General features: G+C 40.5%; 1 protein-coding gene across 1 annotated transcript in view; it reads left to right on the top strand.

Moving 5' to 3' along the window:
* Positions 1–27,077, top strand: part of LOC127028003 (secretory carrier-associated membrane protein 1-like) — a 39,206-nt gene that overhangs the window by 697 nt on the left and 11,432 nt on the right. The window contains exons 2-5 of the mRNA XM_050913835.1: positions 13,062–13,160; positions 13,435–13,528; positions 15,055–15,075; positions 17,490–17,618. Coding sequence (XP_050769792.1) covers positions 13,083–13,160; positions 13,435–13,528; positions 15,055–15,075; positions 17,490–17,618 — 322 coding nt within the window. The 5' untranslated portion in view covers positions 13,062–13,082. The remainder of the gene's footprint in view (positions 1–13,061; positions 13,161–13,434; positions 13,529–15,054; positions 15,076–17,489; positions 17,619–27,077) is intronic.

Genomic DNA, 27,077 nt, shown 5'->3' with positions numbered 1-27,077 from the left:
TGGAACAGGCTCCCCAGGGAAGTGGTCACGGCCCCAAGCCTGTCAGAGTTCAAGGAGCATCTGGATGACGCTCTTAGTCATATGGTTTAGTTTTAGGTAGTCCTGAGAGGGGCATGGAGTTGGACTCGATGATCCTTATGGGTCCCTTCCAACTCAAGATATTCTATGTCAAGGGCTAGCTAGAGGTAATGGAAGATGTGTAAGGATAGATAGTCCCATAAAGTATTTGGAGGATTCAGTGGGTAGGTTGACTTAAGTGAGCTTTGACCCCTTAAGGAAAGGTGGCTCCCTGAAAGGGGGCCAAACCAGAATTGAGTTTTTCCTCTGTTCAATAAGACTTCTGGTAGTCTGTCTTTATGCTTTTCTAAATTTTACTTGCTTTAAAGTGTGTGAATGTGGCACACTTCCTCAGTGTCTTGCTTTTGATTTCCATTGTGCTTATGAAAGTATGAATAGTTGTGCTGTACTAAAAGGAATAATTTATGTCTGAGAAACACAGTTGTTTTTTGCCTCTAATTTGTAAAGTTTTAATTTACCTTGTGCTTATTTTCACCTGGGGGGGGAAATACAAGGAATGGGGTAGTAAATTCATACTGTAACAGCATTTCTCAGTGGTTACTTTTGATAGGGAAGACATTGTGCAAGATCTGCAAAATGTATGGATTATTACTGTCTGTCAGTATAATTTATAAACATTCAAATACTATATTTTTTCAAACATAGGCTTATATTTCCTATGGCAAATCTGGTAGTGCTGATAGGGAATGTTGGTATTTGAGTCTTTGCAATGCAACAGTAAGGTTTCATACAGTGTTAAAGAAGCTTTTTTTTTTTTTTTTTTTAGCTGCAGCAATATTAAATAAGTCTCCAAAAATTTTTTCTCCTAATTCACAATACCACAAATTGTATTTGATTTATTTTTCTGAAGCTTGAAGAGTTTCAAAATTGCTTTGTACAGACAATGTTATAAATGTCAGGTCTGTTTAAAAACAGTAGGTCTTGTTTAAAAAAAAAAAAACTAGAGCTACTGTGACATTTTTATTACTTATCTACTTATTTTAACATGCAGCTCTGGGAAAAGGAAAACTGAAGTATATGGCTAAGGTTATCTGGCTTCTAACAGTCAGCTGTGCATATATAAAAAATTCTAATTGCTCATTACAGATGTCACTCAGAAAAATTGGGAGGATGGGGGAAATCTTGAAGTCACTGTTCAGATCTACTGAATATGTGCTATGTTTATGCACTGTGATTCAATTAATCTATGGGATGTTACTAAATTCATAAAAACTGTCTATTGAATGAGTAGTTCTTTCTGCAGAGGAAAAAAAGGAACTTGTTCAGGCTTTCTTTTCAGTAAAGTATATATTCAGCTAAGAGTGCAGTAATAATCAACCTTTAGATTATACTCCCCTTCCTCTTTCTGTATCTTGTGGATGCTGAATATGTAAAGTAGTATTCCATAATTATATGCATTTGCAGGAATGTGCTTAGATACCTGAGGATGTGCTCACAATTCCACATGCTCACCTCTTTTCCTACCAGCTTTGTGTGCAAGAGAAGGGCATACTATGCGTGTACAAATGTATGCAACAGGAGTAAGGGAAGATAAAGTGGAATTGAATGCCTTTAAAGATTGGATGAACAGAGGTAGAAAGCAGGGTCTGTGAATATTAGACTTGGAGGATTACAATGCCCATCAGGGTAGGGATAAAAATTACTCTGTATTTTGTGTGCTGCTCCAGATAGTTTCCAGGGGCTTGGATTTGCTGCTGTTCTTTGTTCTACCTTTATTGGAAAGCTGAGCCATCTTGAACAGTTTTGTGCAGGTAATCCTATTTCTAACATTTGAAAACCATAATGGCACCAGCAAACAGAAAGGATATATGCTGGTGGTAGCAAAATATGTCCTGGAGATTTGTGCTCTTCAGTTTGAGAATCACTGGCCTGTAAGACTTTAAATGATGTTTGTGTTTCACTACAAGTAACAGTGTGTAGTTGTAGTTTTTAAGGAAGCTGGGAATGGTATGCTTCAATTAGAAATCCAATTTTTTCCTGTTTATACATCTTAGCTAATGCTAAGATGGTATCTTACAGTCTATAGCATTAACACAGCATTAACCTTCTTCCCCCCTTCCCTCCAAATTCAAATTAATAAAACATTCTGCACAAATATTTCTCCATTGCAAATCCAGGCAGGGATATGTTTCTTCTGTGAGAAAGTGACTTCAAACTCTGAATACTGACATTGATTATCTTAGCTCAGTTGTGTTCTTCCTTTGCCAAGGGAGATGCTGCTTATCAATTCTTTCTTGGTTATCAGGATAGGACAGAAAAAAAAAAATTGTATTTTATTCCCTCCCCCCCAGTATTTCTAATTATTTTTTTTTTTTAGTATTTCAGTGCATTCACCTTTTCTCTGTCAATTTACGTCTTTCACATCTGCAGTGGGAAATTTGGTAGGAAAATAACATGTAAGACATAATGAGGAAAATGAATGGGCATAGGAGACTTTAGGTCTCAAGTGTCATCACCTTGATATCTAACATGAGAAATCAGGAGTCTTTCTTTTTTGGCTTCTTATCAAATTTCAAAGCTTGTCTTACTTTTGATTGTTAAACCAAACAAAGTTTTCAGTGAATGGTATAAATGTCAGACTAAATATCTGCCTGCATCTTCAGTGGTTTTGTCTCCAGCTCTAACAGTTGCCATGGAGAGGACTTTGTGTCTTTTTTTCATGTTTCTGAAAACAATAAGGAACAGATGAGATTAGACAATTAGTATTTCTGCTTCATCATTTAATGAAACTACTGTTAAAGAAGGCTTTTAAACTCTTCCAGCTTCTACAAGTATTGCTGATGCAGGTTGAACTCCTCTGAGCACTTTGTGTATATATGTATAACACGTATAGACACAATAATGCATATAGCATGCACTTTCAAACTGATACATTAAAAATTTGAAAAAATTCATTACTAGAGGTGGGGTTTTTTTTGTTGTTGTTGGTTTTAAGAGGCATATTTCAATGGATTTTTTTCAGTAAATTCCTGGACAGCTCCCCTCCTCCTGTCTTGCATCCACACACAGTGAAGTGTTTATAGGAAATCAGATTGATCAGCTACACCTGGCTTCTTTTGGAAGTCTTCCCTCCCCACTGCTGGTGAATAAACTACTTCACCCACATGGGAAAATCTATTCAAGAGAGAACTTCTTTTGAGCATTTATCTCCAGCCAACCTCCTCTCTTCAGGAGAGGTCATACTAATTTGCTTTTTCTCCTAGTGCAGCTGTGACAGCAAGGCATGAAATAAAAAGATCTATCCCAGAAGTACCATTTGGGGTAGGGACAAAAAGGGGTGCTGTAGAGAGAGGTTGGTTGAATTTCAGGATATAAGTATCTTATCGTAATCTGTCAGTGAGGGTCAAAGACCATGGATCTGTGAAATAAAGTCTCTAAAAACAGTTGACTTGGTTCCCCATGCCAAATGTGGGTGGTATATCATGATATGATATGATATTATTCAGTGATGGCTGGAGGTTATTGCAGTCCTCACAATACAAGTCTGAGTAATTAGTGTTAGAGTTACACCCTTAAAAAGACATAATTGCCAACCATCTGTCTTGCTGTGAATGTCTTGTCAATCCTATCTAGGCTGTAAGTCAGTCAGGTATCTCTTTTCCATACCCAAATCCCTAAGCCACCAATAGCACTTGGACAGGCAGCCAATACCCCATGGACAGACAGGTATGACAAAATAAGTGCCAAGTCATAGGTTGCAAGGGACCTCTGGAGGTCATCTTTTTCAATCCCCCCTATTCAAAGTTGGTCACTAAGTCACATTGCTCAGCATCTTGTCCTGGTGAGTTTTGAATATATCCAGGGATGGAGATCCTGTGACCTCACTGGGCAACCTGTCCCAGTGTTTGGCAGTTCTTCTAGTGAATTTTTTTCCCCCTAATTAGTTTGCTGTGTTCCAACAAGTAACATGCTGTGTAATAAAAGCAGCAGCATCTTTTCCCAGCAATCCCATGTGTATGCTGATCAATAAGGGATTCAAAATGTATCTTTCATTTCTTATACGTAGTAAATTATGTATTAATTAGGGCAGAATTCTACAGTGTTAGCCTCATATGTGGATAAGCCATACTTTGCTTCAGTAAGTATGAGATTAGGAAATGAAAGAATTCTTACAGGGTGACTGTGACATTCTTCTCAGGTAAGAAACACTGATCAAGTCTTGTCTTAAAATTTTCATTATGCCTGATGTGGGGCCAAGTCTTCTAGGTTCCAGAAGGATGGATTGAATTGTTAAATTTGAGAGGGGAAGGAAGAGGCTTGACTTCTGCTGCCCTGAAGCCACCTGAGAAGCCTATGTCTACCCATCTACTTCTGAGACAAAAGAAGGCACAGTAGTTTTTGGGATGCTCTGGTATGAACTGCATAAGATGTTCATCAAAGTTAAAGGAGTTACCTGGCAAATACCAGATTCACTGGTTTCTTTCAAAGCTGCCTCAGCAATTTTTATTCCTAGAAATCCTATGTCAATAAAAATCAAAATAACACAGAGAGACAAAAGTATACTGAACGATGAGAATTCCTGTTCTGCTTATTTAATAGTTATGGATCTCAGTGTCTTTATGAAATGTCCATTACTTCTCAAAACTAGTTCTTGCAGTTACCTAGTTTGACATCTTCAAGATTTTGATAGTTATTGACCAAGTGTCTCTCTCCCACTTGCATTTTTTTGTGCTGATAAAATATTTGAGGTGACCTTAGAAAGTGGATGTTTGCTTTTGATTCTAAATAGCAAATCAATTGCTCCTATAACTAGCTCTAATCTGACCACTTGGTAATAGTATTTCCTCAGTAAGATTTACATTTACACTTACTAGATACAATTTTTGTCTGTATTAAATTGATGTCCCTTGCAAACCTTTTTAAAACCTAAATTTGAGCTATTGCTTTCCAGAATGGCTTAAAAATGCCTCCAATTTTAGACTTCTTGCATCTTGTACAACAGCACTTATGCCATTTTAGACAGTTTTTCAATACAACAGCTTGCAAATACTTCTCCATTTCAGACTGTAAAGAACCTACTGTATGCTAGCTAACATACCAATAAGGATTTAAAAATTGTTTTGGAGCTTTTTTTATGAAGTTTAGCTTCATAGCTTAATTCTTAATTGAGTTAACTTCAAAGATGGCAATTAGAGCAAACCTGTGCTTACTGTATATTTGGAAATTGTGAGACACTTGTGCAAATAAACTTGTGGAATTTTGCTTTGTATTACCTTTTTAATTGTACAAAGAACCATCTGCCTTACTGTTTGTCTACTAGCCAATAAATTATTATTTCTTTGACTTTTATTGAGTATGTTTTTATTGCATGTATGAAGCAACATTTGTTTTGAGTAACCTGTTTGCATTAAGGCTTAGCATAACCTCTGTTCTCCCTGGTTCTTGTTTATTTGCCTTGTATGCATTTTTATTGAACTTCTGTTTTTTTCCAGTGATTGCTGAATACTGGGAAATATATTTATAGCACAAAATAAATTATTTGTGGCTTTATTAAGAAATGGTTTCTGACAAAATGTTATCACAAATAACTTTTTTTTCCTGTACCCTTTCCTTACTACCTATGTCAGTCCAATGATAATCAATCTTGTGTGTTAGCTGAACTCTCTTTAAGTCCATGCAGTTCTCCAGATCTGCTGTACAATGCTAGAGCTTGAAGATGTACCTTCTTTGATTTCTCTTCAGTACTTCTTGCTTCTAGGAAAATCCCAAACTGTACTGCTATGTCTTTTTTTTAAAATGATTTTCCAAGGCAGCTGGATACTTCTATTTGTTTCATGTTAAGCATCTGTGGGGTTTTTTTTCACTGCTGCTCAGCTTTGATTAGGGTTATAAAAATGAGTACTTCATTTTGGTAGGAAGACTTAGTGCAACCTGTGTTTAAAATGGTTGCATACTACAATCTTTTCTTCATTAGGTTCTTGATCTGTAGAATCATAGAATGGTTTGGGTTGGAAGGGACCTCCAAAGATCATCTAGTCCAACCTCCCTGCAATGATCTTCAACTAGATCAGGTTGCTCAGAGCCCCGTCCAACCTGACCTTGAATGTTTCCAGGGATGGGGCATCTACCACCTCTCTGGGCAACCTGTTCCAGTGTTTCACCACCCTCATCGTAAAAAATTTCTTAGAAGATGGTTTATAATACCTGTGCCTGTTGTGCATTGAATTATGATCTTTAAATAATAACCTGGAAAAATAAGCACATTAAAGTAATATTGAACTTCCACCATTAGAGGTAGATTTGAGCACTGACACTTCATTCCCCTGTGTACACATTACGAAGCTAAGATTTCATTCTTTATATATATCAACCTAGCAGAAATTCTGGAGTGATACCCAGCAAAAATTAACAACAGATGTTGATGCAGATACATGATTTTTCTTATCCTTTCCTTACTACCTCTGACTCTCTTACAAGCTCTTCTCTCTGCTTTTTCCTTACATCGTGCACTAATTCCAGCAAGTGATATTAAATAACACATAAGTGATATTAAACACACAATAACTTAAACTAATGGTGTAGACATACCTACTGTAGCTCAAAAATAGCTACTTTAGATGTACCATAAGAGACTAACCGTGCTGGCTTTTTGCTGCTTTTGATTTAAACAGTGTCAAGTGTGCTACTGGGGTAAGACAGCCTTTAGAAAAGTGGAAACTATTTTCAAAGAAAACTTAAGAGCTTAAGCTCTGGCAAGCTAAGTGTGAAACTAAGGCAAGCTCAAAGCTCTGAGGAAAAACTTGTAGAACAACTTGGGAAACTTTCTTTCCTGGAAGCGGGAAGCTTCCACCATCTTTAAGGTTGTAAGAGTACTAATAGAAGATAATGATGTAGGAAAAAGCCAAATTAATTGTTTCTTTACAAGGGAAGTGTCTTAAACTTGAATTCTTAATAGAATAGGCTTTAGAGAAGTATTAACTTGCTGGAAACAGGTAGTATTCAGCTAAGTGTTAAGAAAACTAAGATGGAAAATTGCTAAAGCATGAACTAGAATGTACCTCAGCTGGCCTTATACTAGAGGAAGGAAAAGTGACGGCTGTCACACTCACTATAGAAAAAGCTCTTAAAAGGATTCAAGAAATTAAGAGGCCAGAAGGTACAAGTTCTTTACTGGGCAAGTAGAAGGGGATGGTGGGGAAGTCTGCTAATCATAAATGTTGGTTGGTTGGTTGGGTTTTTTGTTTGTTTGTTTTGGGGTGGTTTGTTTGTTTGTTTTTAGCAGAACTCTACACATACAGGGGCTTTAACCTTCAAACAGACATGGAAGTTGCCTTGAATGCTGAGTCATTCCTGCATTAAGTAATGGACTGCAGTACACAGATCTGACAACATGAGACTCAGGGCAGCTGCTTCCTTGCACTGCAGTGCTTGAATAAATAAGCCTGGAGTATCCTCCTTCATGTTACTGTAGTGTCGTGGTTTAACCCCAGTCAGCAACTCAGCACCACGCAGCCGCTTCCCCCTCCCCCTCCCAGTGGGGTGAGGAGGAGGAAAGCAAAGGAAAAAAAAAGTAAAACTCGTGGGTTGAGATAAGAACAGTTTAATAACTAAAGTAAAATATAATACTAACAATAGTAATAATGAAATATAATAATAATAGTAATGAAAAGGAATGCAACAAAAGAAGGGGGGGGGAGAAAAAAACCAGTGATGCACAATGCAATTGCTCACCACCCGCTGACCGATGCTCAGTTAGTTCCCGAACCGCGATCCGCGCCTCCCGGCCAGCTCCCCCCTGTTTATATACTGGGCATGACGTTCCATGGTATGGAATACCTCTTTGGCTAGTTCAGGTCAGCTGCCCCGGCTCTGCTCCCTCCCAGCTCCTTGCCCACCTGCTTGCTGGCAGAGCATGAGAAACTGAAAAGTCCTTGGCTTAAGATAAGCGCTACTTAGCAACAGCTAAAACATCAGCGTGTTATCAACATCATTCTCACACTAAATCCAAAACACAGCACTGTACCAGCTACTAAAAAGAAAGTTAACTCTGTCCCAGCCGAAACCAGGACATGTAGTAATATGACTGTATGTTTTTTTGGGGGGCTGAGGCCTGAAGGAAGATCATAATCCCAGTCATATTATTACAGAGTATCCAAAGGGCCAATTAATTCCTAATCACGTACTATCCTTGAAAAAGTCACGATAGCCTTTCAGTTGCAAACCTCCATGATGGTCATGACTGTCCAAATATTCAAGTCAGTCATACTGGTTACTGTAAGGATATGTGGAATGTGAGAGCATCTGTTTCATTAAGGTTATAGACCTTTTCAGTTCAAAGGGAGTAATAAGTAACAGGGAAAGTGATAAACAAAACCAGACAGAAACACAAACCAGATAGATAAGTGATAAGAGAGACATAAAGTAAGAGTAAAACTCTTCAGCCACTAATTGATGGGCCATTAAGAAACAGCAGGTGTAGCTTTGAAGAGGTTCAACCTGGACTTTGTAACTGATAAGAAGGGTGAAAGGAGATAAACATGAATATTATGGATAGTTGAGAGGAGCCTGTGGGACTATGCAAAATTTATTAAGGAATATTTAGGGGAATAGTCAAAGGTGTGGAACAATTGGGGACTGGGGAGGAACAAGGAGGAGACTAGCGAAGAGGATGGATAAAAGGGGCTGGTTGCATGTAAGTTGCTACCAGTCAGTATACTTGTCTGACAGAGCTATGCGTCTAATCACTGCAGTTATTGTTAAATCCTTTCTTAACTGTCTTTCTGTGAAATTTCACTCTATACTATCTGTGAGTGCTGCAAGGTCTAAGTGTCAGCAACTGGAGAGACCAGAGTGAGTGAATTAGGTGCCAGCAATCCAGTCAGACCCCAGGTAGTAGTGGTCTGTATGTCTGCGGTGTCAACAACTGAGCATCTCGGTGTCAGCAGCTGGAGGGATCATGGGTTGTAGGGTCTATGTGTTTGGGGTACCAGCAACTGGAGGGACCAGTGTGTTTTCCTCTGTGTGTATATGTGTAATTCACTAGCAAACTTCAGGCTGGACTAGCTGGCAAATAGGAGGAAAACCTGTCTCTGGGAAGACTCAAAGTCTGAACCAAAAGTAAGGGAGTCCAGGGTCTGGGCCTAGATATATGGCAAGCTGAGAGCCCGTGCTGGTGTTTGAGGGAGCTGCAAGGGTGGGGGATGCTTGCGAGACTAGTGTTTGAGTGCATGAATCTGCTAGTGAACATCAAGCTGGGCTAACTGGCAAACAGGAGGAAACCCGTATACCGGGTAAGAGGGCCCTGGATCCAGACAGGTATATCAGACAGGCTGAGGGCCCATGCTCATATCTGAGGGATCTGCAGTTGTTGGTGTGCTTGTAAATCTGGAGAGTGAGGCATGTGTTTTTCAATAGTGAACTTCAGTGTTGATCAGCTGGAGAGGAGGAATGGGACATGACTCTGTGTACCTATATTTTATGTAGTTCTGATAGTGTTATGTGGGGATGTTGTTAAAGGCAGTGCCCTGCCTGTGACAGCTTGTGTAGCTGGCTGTGCTAATGTCCTTGGTACGTGTGGTTGTGTGTGTATTTGTGTGCATCTCTGGGATACGCACTCAACCTTGCTGCTAGCTGAACCTGGAAACAGGAAAGCAGCAACTGTATCCATCAGCCTGGGATGGAGAGCCCTCAGAGGGTCTGAAGGTGTGCTGGACTAGGCTCCAGTAGTTGGAAAGGAGGAGTCCCCAGGTCTCAGAGTCCGCTGGAAGAGGTAGCTTTTATAACATCTCTTAACAGCTTTTGTCCCCCAGCCTCTCTTGACTTTCTTAGGATTCCAGGATGCACAACCCCTGCTACAAATCACTGTTTTAGTCTCTCTTTTTCTAGGGAGCACAGGCTCTTACCTAGGCATGTGCATAGTGGACAGCAATTCTAACACTGTATAGGTGGCCATGCTAGCATATAGTGGAACCTAAACAATACAGAAATCTGAATCCAAAGAATCTTGTACATAATTAGTTCCTTATATTAATGTCATCTATCATATATGCTGTTGGCTAGCATCTTTGATTATGTATCTCTAATGAGCCTTCTGATCAGTTCCTTTATTCATAAGCATATATGCATGTTCCAGTCATTAGCAGCACTGCAGGCTGTTTGGACAAAGTGTCTTTCAAGGATAAGTATCTTTGAATTCATTGTTCAAATATTTTCTAGTCTGCCAATCCACCTTTAAACACTATTACAGGTGTCTGTGAAGGGCTACTGGAGTCCTTACTGGAGATTGTGGGCAGTCTTGCTCATTAGTCTAGCAGGCAGCTGCTTAGTAGTTATGCTTTCAAAGCTATTGTTACTTTAGCCACAGAGCTACAATAATCAGACTTTTTGGGAGCTTTTGTAGCATTGCTCTGGCCTACAATGCATAACACATAGAGTTTTTGTTCAGTAGCTATTTGTTACTCTGGTACAGGGTTTGTATCTTATGTTTGAAGCAGATGATAAGACTCTTGATGGTTGTCTAGTTTTTGTAGGAGTTCTTGTACAAGAGACCTTTGTCCTTATCACAGAATGCTCCGACATAAGGAATAGCAGTACTAACTGTCTTTAACCAACTTCGGCTATCTTCATCCTAGAACACCAAGTAATCTTTCTTATGATGAAAAGCTTAAATCACTGGGTATTTCTGAGAAATGAGACTTCTCTGATATTTCAGTATTCTGTTAGGAGCTGATGTATAAGGTGGAAAGGTAATTTTGAAATGCTGGAATCAGTTGATGTTGCTGAGCTATGCTGTAATATTACACACAGAGGTGGAGTTTACTCAAGCATGATGTTTTCTCCTCAGTGTATTGCATTTGTGCATTTCAAAAGATGGTTGGTGTATTGGGTTTCGGTGGCAAGGTTTTGGTAGCAGGGGGGCTACAGGGGTGGCTTCTGTGAGAAGCTTCTAGAAACTTCCCCTATGTCCGATAGAGCCAATGCCAGCCGGCTCCAAGACGGACCTGCCGCTGGCCAAAGCTGAGCCAATCAGCGACGGTGGTAGTGCCTCTGTGATAACATATTTAAGAAGGGGGGGGGGGAACTTCTGCGCAACAGCAGCCAGAAGAGAGAGAAGTGAGAATATGTGAGAGGAACAACTCTGCAGACACCAAGGTCAGTGAAGAAGGAGGGGGAGGAGGTGCTCCAGGCGCCGGAGCAGAGATTCCCCTGCAGCCTGTGGTGAAGACCATGGTGAGGCAGGCTGTCCCCCTGCAGCCCATGGAGGTCCACAGTGGAGCAGATATCCACCCTGCAGCCCATGGAGGACCCCACGCTGGAGCAGGTGGATGCGCCCGAAGGAGGCTGTGACCCCATGGGAAGCCCATGCTGGAGCAGGCTCCTGGCAGGACCAGTGGAGAGAGAGGAGCCCACGCTGGAGCAGGTTTGCTGGCAGGACTTGTGACCCCATGGGGGACCCACGCTGGAGCAGTCTGTTCCTGAAGGACTGCACCCTGTGGAAAGGACCCACGCTGGAGCAGTTCGTGTAGGACTGTCTCCCGTGGGAGGGACCCCAAGTTGGAGCAGGGGAAGAGTGTGAGTCCTCCTCCCCCTGAGGAGGAAGGAGCAGCAGAGACAATGTGTGATGAACTGGCCGCAACCCCCATTCCCCATCCCCCTGCGCCACTCAGGGGGAGGAGGTAGAGAAAATCGTGAGTGAAGTTGAGCCTGGGAAGAAGGGAGGGGTGGGGGGAAGGTGTGTTTTTAAGATTTAGTTTTTATTTCTCATTATCCTACTCTGATTTGATTGGCAATAAATTAAATTAATTTCCCCAAGTCGAGTCTGTTTTGCCTGTGACTGTAATTGCTGAGTGATCTCTCCCTGTCCTTATCTCGACCCACGAGCCTTTCCTTATATTTTCTCTCTCCTGTCCAGCTGAGGAGGGGGAGTGATAGAGTGGCTTTGGTGGGTACCTGGCACCCAGCCAGGGTCAGCCCACCACAGTTGGAAAAGATACAGATAAACCAGGCCAAGTCATAGTTTGCCAAGTTAGTGGTATTCGGTTGATTCCTGCTTTGGTTTAAGGTGCTTTTGTATTTAAAACATCATACTTCTCACCATATTTTTGTTCTTGATTTCAGTCTTATTAGGAACAAGTGGTTCCATGTTTTAAAAGATCACAGAACGGGGAAGTCTTTCATGTTGCAAGCTCTACACAAAGAAAGATGTGGATTGTAGTTTTCTCCCAAGCATATTTAAGAATAAAATAACATCATAGTAGGGCTATACTGGTCTGCTTTGGTAAAGTTCAGTCGATAACTTTAATCTAGGCAGTAGTAATTTCCTTGGTTTGATAGGTACTGGTTAACATTGTGTATCATAGAGAGATGTGGAGAAAGTCAGAGGAGATGACAAACAGTAATAAGCAGGAGAGGATTTTTAAAAAAAAACCCAAAAACACAAAATTGAAAAAACCTGAGCTACTAAAAGCTTCTTGTAAGATGTGTTCTTATAGGTAATGACCAAGTGACCGAATTGCTAGTGGTACTTGAAACTAGATACTATAGTACATACTGATGGATTAGTTAAGCAATAGATTGTGGATCCTCAATTGGAAAATTTAATACAGTACATTGCTTCTCTAGTTAACCAGGTGATATAAGCCTTTGTTAAGTAGAAAGCTCTGGAAGACATTACTAATAAATTACATCATGTTTGAGAATATGAATAGATCACTGTTAAATCCTGCAATTCTCTTAAACAATAACTGTCCTTATTCATGTCTGAACAAAATTAAAATTCTATTTACTTTCTACTGATCTATAAAATTCCATGTGTGTTTATGGCAAGTAGTGCAGTGTAAAAACAAACAAGCAGAACACTGCACCACAGAATATAGTTATCTTCTTTTTCCTAAAGGTTATAAATATTTCAGGCAGCATATCAGATTTTCAGTTTATCAGTAACACTTCCTTTAAAACAACTGGATTAGTTCTTACAGAGTTAATGAAAAGATGTTTATTAGAATAGGAGACTGTTTCCCTATAATTGTCTCTTGTTTTCTTAGCCTTCTCTAGGAAATGTGAAAATGCCTAATGTACCCAGTACCCAGCCAGCAATAATGAAACCAACAGAAGAACCACCTGCTTACACACAAATTGCAAAGGTTTGTCTATAACTTTCAGGCACTAGGTTCCTTTCAATTATAATCATATAAATACACTTCTGGAATAGTGTCTTTTATAAATAAGCATTGCTTTCCTGATGATTTATGAAAATTAATACTGCCTTTAAGTAATCAGTTACTGCATGAATTCATGAAATATTAGGTCAGTCTTCATCCATAACTGGAGATGCTTAATTATGGAAAATAGACTTGAAATATTTATTTTATGTTTGTATTTTTTTTATCAATATCTAACGATGCTTGTTTTGTTCAGGAGCATGCCTTGGCCCAGGCAGAACTGCTAAAGCGTCAAGAAGAACTGGAAAGAAAAGCAGCTGAACTAGATCGCAGAGAAAGGGAAATGCAGAGTCTCAATCAGCAGGGGGGTATGCATGAAAAAAATACTTTTTTAAATTGCAGAAATTTAACTTTTTCTTAGAAACTATTTTAGTTTTACAGTGACATTGTGAAACAGATCAAAGAGGGGTTTTTATAATCTCTTCAGGAAAAGAAAATTTATCTCCTTTGGGACAATGCATACAGTGAATAAAAACTGGCCTGGCCTGTGCAAATTTTCACAGCAAAAATTTTAAATGTGGCCTATGTTACATGTTACTCTCTGCTATCAGCTATTTTTATTCTAGGTTAATATCCAAGTAATACTATTGAATAGAAATGGAGCAGTTTGAGAAGTAAAAGTAACTTCATAAGTAATATCTCTTTGATTTCTCTTATGTCAGTATTTATAGCTGTAGGAGAACTTTCCTGTTTTGAAACATTTTCTTATCTTTTGCTATGTTACAGACACAATATTCTATGCAAATAGCAGAAAGATTTATTCTGTTATTAATCTTTTATTAATTTTTCATATGACACTTTGGAACCCATAGTCAAGATTCGTATCTCATTTTGCCACAAACTGTAAGTGTGCTGTGTGAAACCATTAGTTTTCGTACTGCAATTTCACAAATGAGAAGATTTACATCCTCTTAACTGAAGATACTGTGCTAAAAGTAGATCTATGGGAACATTCCTTTTCAAAAGGAAAAACTTCAGACTGAAGTTAGAATAAAAAAAAAAACAAAACAAAAAAACAAAACAAAAAGCCAAAACAGTGTGCAAGGTTGACTTTGTGTGATCTTTTCACTTGTATCTAGAATTCTGACTGTTGTATTTCCACATGTGCTGGTTTTTTTTGCTCCTGTGGAAATTGGAATATACAGCGGTACAATTCCAGATTGCATAATCACTTAGTAATTCAAATTCTCAGGGAACTTTGTGCCAGTCATATGCTAGGATCTGGAAATTGGGAATTGCTATTCTTCTTCTAAGGAAAAGAATCATGGTGATATTGTCCCTACATTAAACCATTTTTATTTTCTCAGTATTTATTCTTTTCAATCTCTTTATTAAATCTCTGTATCTCTTCTCCCAGATAATGATTTTTTTGGTTGTTTTTTCATTTCCTTCTCCATATATTGCTCTTCATCTAATTTCACTAACTTATATTGATGGTCTGGATTGATTACTTGTCTCTTCCAGGCTTCAGGGACAGTTTTGTTCATCTATATCATAGGGAACATAACTCTGATACCCCATGCATGTTTCAGGATATTTCTAAAATGGGTATTTACTGTGTTATTAGGTTGCAGTTGTTCACATCAAAGTGCTTGAAGAGTCCATGAAGAATCTAAAGGATTCTTTAGGAAGGCTGAATAGAGAAGAGTGAGCTCTTAAAGCTTTAAAGAGGATACTGGGTTTTTGCCAAATGACTGCGTAAAAGATGCTGCAAATCAGAAATTGTATGTTGTGACTGAGGAGAACAATATTCTTTTCCTTCTGATTTTTTTTTCTTTTGCACACTCATTCGAACTCCTTTGGAAACACTGTAGAGATGTTTTGATTGGAGGGCAAGGTCTTTTGCAACATTACTCTAGTTATTTGCATTCAATTTAAGATGCTGGCTGCACATCTAGGACACTGTCATCATATCCAATTGACTACAATGCAAAGATCTTCAAGCTGGTAGGTCTGCTCAGCTCGATGCCTTCGGTCTCTGCTCAGGTCCTGTGCAGTATTGCACTTGAGCTTATTAAAGTGTGCTGCTTTCTATTTCAGCTAGTTCATTTGCGCATGCCTGAAAATCCCTTTCTGGGCTTGCATGAAGCTAGTTTGGGGGTGTCTGCATTCATAGTGTAGGCATGCCATTGAAGTTATGTTAATAGGCCTTGAGATGGTAACTTGTGTTGAATGAAATAACTCTGAGCTAGCTCTTTGCTTATCAAGATACAGTCTTGGAATATGAGTATCCAAAGTACATTTAGAAAAAGGCCACTTGGTTTTTGATCTCAAACCATCTCACCAAGCTGTCTTTCAGTCTTAGTTGAAAATTTTGAAACCTGTGCCACAGGGGTGGGAGAGCACATCAAATAAAATTCTTAAATAAGAACTTGAACTATTATAAGATATCTGATTTTTTTCTGTGACTCTGTCTTGAAACTATCAGTGTTGAAAGAAATAACCATATACTGCAGAATGAAGACCTGAATTATTATCAGATATTTTTCATATAAGAAATCCCAAAGAAGTTTTTAATATGGATGGGAATATTACTTGATTACCTTCTGTATGCTCCCTCTGTAAATCCCCTGCTCTAAAAGGCTTGATAAAAAATGTTCAGTGGAAGAGGCAGAAAATTTAACAGATACTTAGTGCCTTGGACCTGTTTGGACAGAACTGTCAGCTTCATCTTGTCTGAGTGGGGAAAGAAATAAGAAATAATGCAAGTGTGTAAGCTTTGCAAGTTTTCTGTTCTTACCAGATGAACTGCTAGTAAAGATATGGTTGAAGATAGAAATTGCAAGCAAACCTTGTCAGAATTTCAAATAAAGGTGCCTTTAGGTTAGTCTCTAGTTCACCTCTGCTTTTGGAATATGGTGATTAATGTATCTCTTGCATCCAGAATTTGAAATACTATGGTAAAGGTTTGTTGTAGTTATCTGTTGTGGTTTAACCCCAGCTGGCAATTAAGCACCACACAGCCGCTCGCTCACTCCCCCCTGGTGGGATGGGGGAGAGAATCAGAAGGGTAAAAGTGAGAAAACTCGTGGGTTGAGATGATAAAGACAGTTTAATAAGTAAAGCAAAAGCCGTGCACACAAGCAAAACAAAACAAGGAATTCATTCACTACTTCCCATCGGCAGGCAGGTGTTCAGCCATCTCCAGGAAAACAGGGCTCCATCACGCGTAATGGTTACTTGGGAAGACAAATGCCATAACTCCGAACATCCCCCCCTTCCTTCTTCTTCCCCCATCTTTATATGCTGAGCATGACATCATATGGTATGGAATATCCCTTTGGTCAGTTGGGGTCAGCTGTCCCGGCTGTGTCCCCTCCCAACTTCTTGTGCACCCCAGCCTCCTCGCTGGTGGGGTGGTGTGAGAAGCAGAAAAGGCCTTGACTCTGTGTAAGCACTGCTCAGCAATGAGGAAAACATCCCTGTATTCTCAACACTGTTTCCAGCACAAATCCAAAACATAGCCCCATACTAGCTACTGTGAAGAAAATTAACTCTATCCCAGCCACAACCAGCACATTATCTCAGTTGAATCTCTGAGTCTATGCTTGGTATGACTTGTGTTTGACAGAATGTATACTCTAGTCTGTGAGCAGATCAGCATACAGGAAATCCAAGTGTATGATACTGTGTTGTCCTTTGTGGTGTCCTCATTCTGTCACACAACTGTATCAAAATATATTGATGCTGCAGGGCATCTTCTGTAACAAAAAAGTAGTTTAGACCATTTAAATAGCTGCCTTCAGGCTTACGGGCTTTTAGGTAAAGCTTTGACTGTAAACTGTATTGGGAACTAGTTCAAAGTGTTACAAATATCAGGATTCTGAGATTGGAGAATGCTTTTCAGTCCCCAGTCTTCATGTTCCACAAAGTATGAGAGTATGGTGGGACTTAGGGAAATGTGCATTTAAAAGTCAAGGAACTCTGAGAAATTGCTTAGTGAAGAATTCTCTTTTCTCATTACTTTATAGGAACTGTCAGATGCCTGCTTAGTCTTTTACATAGATAAAATATTGTACTTTCCTTGATCTGTCTGCACTTCATTGTATTTTATTTCTGAAGTTTATTTTCAGTATTGTGTGAGGATTAAAACTCTTGGGTTTTGGTAGCCCAAGTTATCCATATGCTTGTGAAACTTGTGCATAAAACAATTTGAACAAGTCCAAATGCATATCTTTTTCTAGTATACAGAGATTAAAACTGTATTATAAAGCGCTTTTTTCTTTCTTTTTTTTTTTTTCTGATTTGCAGGTAGAAAAAATAACTGGCCACCTCTTCCTGAGAATTTTCCAGTGGGTCCATGTTTCTACCAGGACTTTTCTGTAGACATTCCTGTAGAATTCCAGAAGACAGTAAAGATTATGTACTATTTGTGGATGTGTAAGTATTTTTTTTAAAAGAAAAAACAAAGTGCCTATTTGAACTTGATGATACATACCTGCTACTTTGGCTTTTGCAACATCTGTAATGAGAAATTGTTTTAAATCCAGAAGTCAAATGTTGAAGTGAAATCTTTTTGTTAGCTTCAATTTTAAAAGTATTGGATTATTTCATAGAAACTTCCGTAGAAAAAACGGGGGAGGATTACCCTAAGGCAGTTTGGTTATAGTACATTGCAGTTTTCTGTTTTAAATATCCCTGTTGTTATAAAATGAGCTTTGACCGTTTATTACCTTAGAAATAATTTTACTGTTTTTAAAATCAGCTTATATGTTAAGAAATATAATTCATAATCAGTGTTAATAGACTTGTGAGTTTAAGAAGTGTAATATCCATTTGCTTTATAATAGACATAGTTTTATATAGTTTAACATAGTTTTAGTCTATAGTGGAGACTTAATATCATTTTAGTCTATTTAAAAAAAATAGCATAAAGTACATTAGCTGAAGAATCAGTCCATGTTACAACTATCCTTTGTACACCAAGAATGCTCTACACAGTCTTTGTGGGGTTAATTTTGCCCTCATTCAGGTGCTGTGTTTTGACTGGAGAAATGCTGGATGAACCAAATGTACAAATGTCACAACATTTGTTTCTTCTGCCTTGTCCAGTGCGATAAGAGCCTAATAAATACTCTGAGACTGATGAAATTCCAAAGATTTAGGTGCTTTGATGCCATTAATATATTTTTAGCATACTAAGGGGATGTGAATTTCAGAGCTCTTCTGTATTTTTTTCAAAGCTCCAGATTTAGTTAGCAAATCTGCATAATTTTACCTGTTAATCTGGTAATCTTATTACTGTGATTGAACCATGTAATTGAAAAACATAAAATGAACAGTCAGCATCGAATCAAATGAATTCCACTTCATCGTAATCCACAGCTTTCTATATTCATTGTTGGGTCATTAATCTTTAAATAAGCAACTAAATCCACTGTAGAAGGTGGGACTAGTCACTCTCATAAATCTGACAGACATTTAAGTTTTATATGAAATCTAAGATCAAGTACTCCAATATTTTAGGATAGTTACTAATTCTGGCCATTTGCAGGACTGAGTTCTAAAAGTGCCGTATGTTTCAAACACAAGGTGAAGTTGGACAGTGAGAATTGGAATATTAATACTGTTTTTCTTTTTCCTTCTTATGGCAATAAATAAAGGAAGCAGTGACATTATAGTATTTCAAAATGTATATGAGTTGTGCTCTTATACTAACATGACAGATTTTCTTCTAGGTAGACTGAGATTTTAACTGAGTCCTCTTGCTCTTTTCCTTCTTTAGCTCTCGCACTCTCTGACTTAGGGATTACTCAGGAAGGAAGGAAAAGGGCATAATAAAGGAAAAGAAAGACAAAATCTATTTTAGGCTAAAAAAAAAAAAGATTGAGTACAGAACTTCGTGCCTTAGGGCTGGCTGTTGAATCAATCCTTGTGACTCTTCTTTCCCAGGAACCTATCTATGTGGTTTGGCTCATACTTCATTAGAGTGGCTTTGCTTCCTCAGTGGAGGCACTCATTACCATAGCAAACCAACCTGCTTCTGCTTGCTGCTCTACCCTACATTTTATTTCCTCTTCCAGAACTTCCTAGGTCTTGTAAGGCCTAGGGGTCTGTGAACATAATCACGTTTGGATAAATCTAGTACTGCCTGCTCAGCACTTTGTAAAGTAGGTTAGTTTTCCTCTTCCTTTTTAGCAGCCCTAAGAACACACCTTTCTATTTCATTTTTCTGAGTGTTGCTTTGGTTGGTAGCAATTTTTATATCTTTATTCATGGTCTTTATGTATCTGAGGAAACTTTTTTACCTGCTTCAGAGCTATATGCTCTTTATCTCTGCTTGTATTCCTATTCTGTGAATTCATCCATCTTTTCTCTATTTGTATCTGAAGTCAGAGTTTTCAGATTCCTTGATGTGGTTTTCTCTTTGCACAGATTTTTTTATATCCCCCCCCAGGAGAACATTTTTTTTTAAACTGACTGACTGCTCCCATGCTTTTGTGAACAGCAGCAATCAATTAGCAATGGCTTCTGTCAGTTGCCAGTGGAGCTTTTCTATACTATCTTGTTTTTGTGACCATTGCTGTTCTAGCGGCTTGCAGATAGAATGGCAGTTTTCCTGGCTCTGTAGCACCAGGCGCTACTTTTTAGATCTTTATATGCTGTTACTAGTGAAATGTCCCATGTCTCTTGACTGTTATCTGACACCAAATATTTTTTGGCTCAAAAGCCTGTGTTTTCCAGCTACTTTCCCCACAGGCTGATAGCATGTGTAAAATGAGCAGTAGTGATTTTCAAAGAATATTTCTTATTTGAAGTTACAAACTGAAGAGCTGCTTAATCTCATAGAAAGCTCTTGTAGCATTTGAGTTTGTTACTTTATATAGGCTGTGAATGTTTCCTTTTTCTATGAACAAGACTTTTAAACGTTTTTCAAAGACAAATGACTGGCTATAGTAATTTAATATGACTATTTTATAATCTATAGTTTATATAGATTCTGGTGGAAATATACCCTGAGGTGCCAACTTTCATGGTATTTTTTCCATTTAGGAGAGTTTCGTCTCATCCATCCTTCCTTCTGTCTGAGGATACAATCAATAGTACATATAACAATCTGTGTTGATGTTTGTTTTGCCTGTTCCTGAGAACCTCCAAGGATGGACACTTCATAAACTCCCCCCAAGCCTGTTCTAGTGTGTTGCCATCTTTATCCTTAGTTTCCAAGTATATAATTTAATTCTCCCTTCCTGTGATTGATCTTCCCTGTTCTGTCCACTGTTGTTATAGAGAATACATTTATCCCCATTAGTCATCTTCTTTTGGCTAAATTAGCATAGTTCACTCAGCCTTTCTTTGTAGGTCATGTTTTCTAGACATCTGATTCTTTCATTGCTCTCTTACAGATTCGCCACTTGGTCTACTCCATATTATTATGGGATTTTTAGTGTGTAGCATCAAGAATTGAACAGTGTGTTTTGGTAGTATGTGCTTGTGTTCTGTGCTGATCTAAGCCTGTTTTAGAATATATTTTTTCCTATGGAAAATACTTCTGTCATTTGTAAGGTGTGTTTGCAAATGTCTCACCCTCCCCACAAAGAGCAGAACAGACAAGGAACAAAAGCCTAAACTACGTTTGAAACCACTCTGATGTGCTCCAAGGTTGTGTGCGATCAAACTTCACCAGCTTTGTCCTCACTTGCCAGTTGCCTTGTGGTTTCAAAGCCCTCCATTTTGCAGGTATCCCATTCCCCTTGAGGCACTCCATTACAGGGTGACAGTCCAGCTGGTTCCTGGGAAGAAGCACATTCTTTTGTCATGTATCCTAGTGAGGACTTTGTTTTTCTGAGAATACCATCAATAAAACATTACTGAAATGAAACTTATTACAAAAATCTATTTTCGTACAGTCCTAAATGGGACTGCAAAATAATCATCTCAATAATGAGATGCCAAATAGCATCAGTGCAACTTGTGGTCTTTATCTACAATTCACTTTCAAACATTAATGAATGATAAAGTGTAGTTAATTAAGACAGGGAATGTATATCTAAGTAGGGTTCTTCTATACAAGGAATTTTACACTAATAAAAATGAAGTTGAGTCTGAATATTTATTAAACTAATATAATTTCCATTGTTCACTCTTATTCTGGCATGAGTGCTTTTTTTTTTTTTTTTTTTAAACCTCACCTGCTTCCACAGCTAAACTAGGAGAAGGCTTTCTTAGATCACTTCACACTGAGTGCTGTATTGGTATAGCTGTGAAGTTATTGTCATATAGACATTGCATGATGCAGACTTCTGCCAAAGCCTTAGGTCATTTCAGCTCTCAGGTGGTCATTATCTTCTAATAACTTGTATCAGTTGAATTTGAAGAGGCAAGTAGGTGGAAGGTACTTATAACCATTACCCTGAATGTGAAAACACCTGTGTATTCATACAACAGCAAAGTTTATCTAGGTCACTTAGTGAAGGCATTGGCTCAAAGAACAAATGCCTCTGTAGCTTGCAGCAGGCAGAGAGAAGGGCAAGTGGAGCGAAGGGAGAATTGTCAGTGAAGTCCCGTGTCTTCATCTGTAGCTTGCTGATACTCGGTTTTTATGGCTGAGATTCTCTGTGACAGTAGTGAAGTAGACTCCTATGTTGCCAGTTTTATTGTGCTAGTAAGTATCAGTAGTGGGTGTGACGTTGTTTTCAGCCCTCTTCTGCAGTGATGGTATTCTTTTAAAACTTGTCCTGTTATTGTAACTGCAATTACAAAAAAAAGTAATAATTTTGGAAAGTTCAAACTCTACCAGAAGGTGGACTTTTCTAGTAATCTAGGGGGTCTCCCTGTTTTCCAGTATTGACTAGAAAAAGAAAGAATACCCCTTAGTAAGCTTTCTCATATTCATCAAAGGAAGGTAGGAATTTGGATTTGTATCCTTTGTTGTGCTTTGAGGCATACACATAAAAATTCTAAAATTAGTTGCTTTGCTAACCTCTTGGAACAGTGCTAAGGTATGTAGATGCATTAAATGCTCTTTATTTAAAAAGTACGAAGTTTTCTGTTTCTGGTGACTCTTGGAGGAAAATATGATTTGTCTGAGGGAAATGTGTTTTGAGTTCCTTCAGCCCTTTATGCATTGACGTGGGCATTTTGCTTTAAGATTTTTTTTCCGCTAAGTTGATTTAGGGCTTATTTAAGTACTAGTTAAGGGGGAAGCAAAGATCTTTGAAGAGTCTTTTTTCAGAATCTTTATTATCTTGCCAGTTCTTTACAGTCAAAGCTGAGGCGAGCTGCTCCGGAGCTGAGGCAGATCTTGGCGTACAGGGGGGTTTCCTGAGGCAAGGAAATGCCAGGGCAGCAGAGAGACCCACCAGGAGCTGGCAGCTCTCGTGAGAGATGCTGACGAGGCCTGGACATTGCCAGAGCAACCACGGCCACCCCCACACCTATAAAAAGCAGCCTAGGGAGTGCTAGCGACCAGGGCGTGGCGTGGCAGTTTGCGTGGAAGGGTGCCCAGGAAGGGCGTTGTCACCCTACCAGCTCAAAAGGTCAGTTCAGTCGGTGGTCATCATCCTCCCACAAGGAGCTTAGCTATGGTATCCACCTGGCAGAAAGCTATGTCCTCTGCACTCACCAGAGCTCCCACAAAAACATGCAGCCACCCAGGTCTCAGGCTGCAGGGAGTGCCAGAGCCTTTCGCTAGTACCTGATGGCAATAGTGAGAACAGCTGTGTGAGGTGTGACCAAGTGGATGATCTGCTCAGCCTGGTGGCAGATCTATGAGAGGAAGTAGAAAGGTTAAGGAGAATCAGGGAGTCTGAGAAAGAGATAGACTGGTGGAACCATGCTCTGCCCTCCCTGAGACAGAAACAGGAACATCCACCAGAAAAAACACAAGATCAAGGGGATCCTGTATCCTCCTCCCGCCAGGCAGAAGGCAGTAGCTTCAAGGAAAGGAGTGAATGGAGGCAAGTCCACGCTCGGGGTGGCAGGCGAACCCCCTCCCTGCCTACCTTGCCTTCCCAGGTGCCTCTGTACCACAGGTATGAGGCTCTGGATGTGGAAGGCCAGTCAATGGATGATGTGGACAACAGTCCATCTACACCAGAGGTGTTGCCAAGGTCAGAAAGGCCTACCCCTTGTATCACGACCACTTCTGTGAAGAAAAAAAGATGGGCTATAGTTGTAGGTGACTCCCTTCTGAGGGGAACAGAGGGTCCAATATGCCGGACAGACCCTCCTCTTAGGGAAGTCTGCTGCCTCCCTGGGGCCCGGGTTAAGGACATCGCTAGGAAACTTCCTAGCCTGGTACAGCCCTCAGACTCTTACCCGTTATTGCTCTTCCATGTGGGTGGCGATGAAGCTGCAACACGTAGTCCAAGGGCAATCAAAAGAGACTTCAGGGCCTTGGGATGGTTGGTAAGGGAATCTGGAGCCCAGGTTATTTTTTCCTCTATCCTTCCAGTTGTGGGCAGTGACATTGGAAGAAACAGACAGACCCAGTTGTCGTGGTTTAACCCCAGTCAGCAACTCAGCACCACGCAGCCACTTCCCCCTTCCCCCTCCCAGTGGGGTGAGGAGGAGGAAAGCAAAGGAAAAAAAAGTAAAACTTGTGGGTTGAGATAAGAACAGTTTAATAACTAAAGTAAAATATAATACTAACAATAGTAATAATGAAATATAATAATAATAGTAATGAAAAGGAATGCAACAAAAAAAAAGGAAGGGGGGCAAGGAAAAAAACCAGTGATGCACAATGCAATTGCTCACCACCCACTGACCGATGCCCAGTTAGTTCCCGAGCAGCGATCCGCCCCTCCCGGCCAACTCCCCCCTGTTTATATACTGGGCATGACGTTCCATGGTATGGAATACCCCTTTGGCTAGTTCAGGTCAGCTGTCCTGGCTGTGCTCCCTCCCAGCTTCTTGTACACCTGCTTGCTGGCAGAGCATGGGAGACTGAAAAGTCCTTGGCTTAAGATAAGCGCTACTTAGCAACAACTAAAACATCAGAGTGTTATCAACATCATTCTCACACTAAATCCAAAACACAGCACTGTACCAGCTACTAAAAAGAAAGTTAACTCTGTCCCAGCCGAAACCAGGACACCAGTCTATTGATACATGGCTCCGTGGCTGGTGTCACCACCAGAATTTTGGGTTTTTTGATAATGGGATGGTCTACACGGCACCAGGCCTGCTGGCGTTGGATGGGATTCACCTTTCTCAAAGGGGGAAGAAGGTCTTTGTTCACAAGCTAGTGAGGCTGATTGACAGAGCTTTAAACTAGACTTGAAGGGGGAGAGGGATAATATCAGGCTTGCCTGTGACAAGCCATGGGACGACACGCCAAGGTTTGAGGGATGGGGTGCTAGCGAGGGCCCTCAGCCTGTTGCTCTGAGACTTGCTGGCTACACTGGAGCACACTTGAGAAGTCTTATGGAGATGAGCCAGGGGCTCCTGAGGTAATAGGAGCCAACAGGGGAACATGGGTGAAATACCTCAAAGGAATTAAGGTGTGTTCCTCTAAAAAGCTGACATGGCCGACAGCCCAGCTGAAGTGCCTCTACACCAATGCACGCAGCATGGGCAACAAACAGGAGGAGTTGGAAGCCACCGTGCTGCTAGAAAGCTACGACCTAGTTGCCATTACTGAAACTTGGTGGGACGAATCCCATGAGTGGAGTGCAGCTATCGATGGCTACAGGCTGTTCAGAAGGGACAGGTGAGGAAGGAGGGGCAGAGGGGTTGCCCTCTACATCAAGAAATGGATAGATTGTGAAGAGCTGTCTCTGAAGAATAGCCACGAGCAGGTTGAAAGCTTATGGGTAAGAATTAGAGACCAAGCCAACAAAGGGAACCTTGTGGTCGGTGTTTACTACAGGCCGCCCGATCAAGGGGAGCCTATTGACGAAGCCTTCTTACTCCAGCTACAGGAGGCATCGCGCTCGCAGGTTCTCATCCTGCTGGGGGACTTCAACCACCCCGACATCTGCTGGAAAAGTAGCACGGTGAGCTGCAGGCAATCCAGGAGACTCCAGGAATGCATCGAGGATAACTTCTTAAGCCAGGTAATAGACAGCCCTACCAGAGGGGATGCGATACTGGACCTGTTGGTCACCAACGCAAGTGAGCTAATCAGAGACGTCAAGATTGGAGGCAGCCTGGGCTGCAATGATCATGCACTGGTGTGGAGTTCGCAGTCCTGAGGGACATGGGACAGGCAAAGAGTAAAGTCAGGACCCTGAATTTTAGGAAAGCAAACTTCCAGCTGTTCAAGGAGTTACTCAGTAGGACCCCCTGGGAAACTGTCTGTCCTGGTTTTGGCTGGGATAGAGTTAATTTTCTTCTTAGTAGCTGGTACAGTGATGTGTTTTGGATTTAGTGTGAGAATAATGTTGATATAACATGCTGATGTTTTAGTTGTTGCTAAGTAGCGCTTATCTTAAGCCAAGGACTTTTCAGTCTCCCATGCTCTGCCAGCAAGCAGGTGTGCAAGAAGCTGGGAGGGAGCACAGCCAGGACAGCTGACCTGAACTAGCCAAAGGGGTATTCCATACCATGGAACGTCATGCCCAGTATATAAACAGGGGGGAGTTGGCCAGGAGGGGTGGATCGCTGCTCAGGCATCGGTCAGTGGGTGGTGAGCAATTGCATTGTGCATCACTTGTCTTTTTCTTGGGTGTTATTTCTTTTTTTGTTATATTCCTCTTCATTACAATTATTATTATTATATTATTATTATTATTTTTAGTTAGTAGTGTATTTTATTTTACTTTAGTTATTAAACTGTTCTTATCTCAACCCAGAAGTTTTTTTTTTTTTTCCCTCCTCCCCACCCCACTGGGAGGGGTAAGAAGCTGTGTGGTGCTTAGTTGCTGGCTGGGGTTAAACCATGACACTGCCCTCAGGGACAAGGGAGCAGAACAGAGCTGGCAGATCTTTAAGGACACTTTCCATAGAGCGCAAGAGCTCTCGATCCCCAGGTGTAAGAAATCAGGAAAGGAAGGCAAGAGACTGGCATGGCTGAGTCAAGACCTGCTGGTCAAACTAAAGGGCAAGAAGGAAATGCACAGGCAGTGGAAGCAGGGACAGGTATCCTGGGAAGAGTATAGGGACGTTGCCCGGTTGTGTAGAGATGGGGTCAGGAAGGCCAAGGCGCAGCTGGAGCTGAACTTGGCAAGGGATGCAAAGAATAATAAGAAGGGCTTCTATAGGTATGTCAGCCAGAAAAGGAAGGTCAAAGAAAGTGTACCCCTCTTGATGAACAGGACTGGCAAACTGGTAACAACAGACGACGAGAAGGCTGAGTTACTCAACAACTTTTTTGCCTCAGTCTTCCCTGGCAATCTCTCTTCCCACACCTCTCGAGTGGATGGACCTCAAGGCAGGGACTGGGGGAGCAAAGTCCCTCCCACTGTAAGAGAAGATCAGGTTCGAGACCACCTGAGGAACCTGAACATATGTAAGTCTATGGGACCCAACGAGATGCATCCCAGAGTCCTGAGGGAACTGGCTGATGTCATTGCCAAGCCACTCTCCATGACATTTGAAAAGTCATGGCAGTCAGGTGAAGTCCCCGGTGACTGGAAAAAGGGAAACATTGCAGCCATTTTTAAAAAGGGTAGAAAGGAGGACCCTGGGAACTACTGACCTGTCGGCCTCACCTCTGTGCCTGGGAAGATCATGGAACAGATCCTCCTAGAAGCTATGTTAAGGCACATGGAGGACAGGGAGGTGATTCGAGACAGCCAGCATGGCTTCACCAAGGGCAAGTCCTGCCTGACCAACCTAGTAGCCTTCTATGATGGAGTGACTACATCAGTGGACAAGGGAAGAGCTATGGATGTCATCTATCTGGACTTCTGTAAGGCCTTTGACATGGTCCCCCACAACATCCTTCTCTCT

Source organism: Gymnogyps californianus, unplaced genomic scaffold (genome assembly GCF_018139145.2).
Source record: "Gymnogyps californianus isolate 813 unplaced genomic scaffold, ASM1813914v2 HiC_scaffold_129, whole genome shotgun sequence".
Lineage (NCBI taxonomy): Eukaryota > Metazoa > Chordata > Aves > Accipitriformes > Cathartidae > Gymnogyps > Gymnogyps californianus.
The sequence above is the reverse complement of the archived record's forward strand: the minus strand, read 5'-3'. Positions and strand labels throughout refer to the sequence as shown.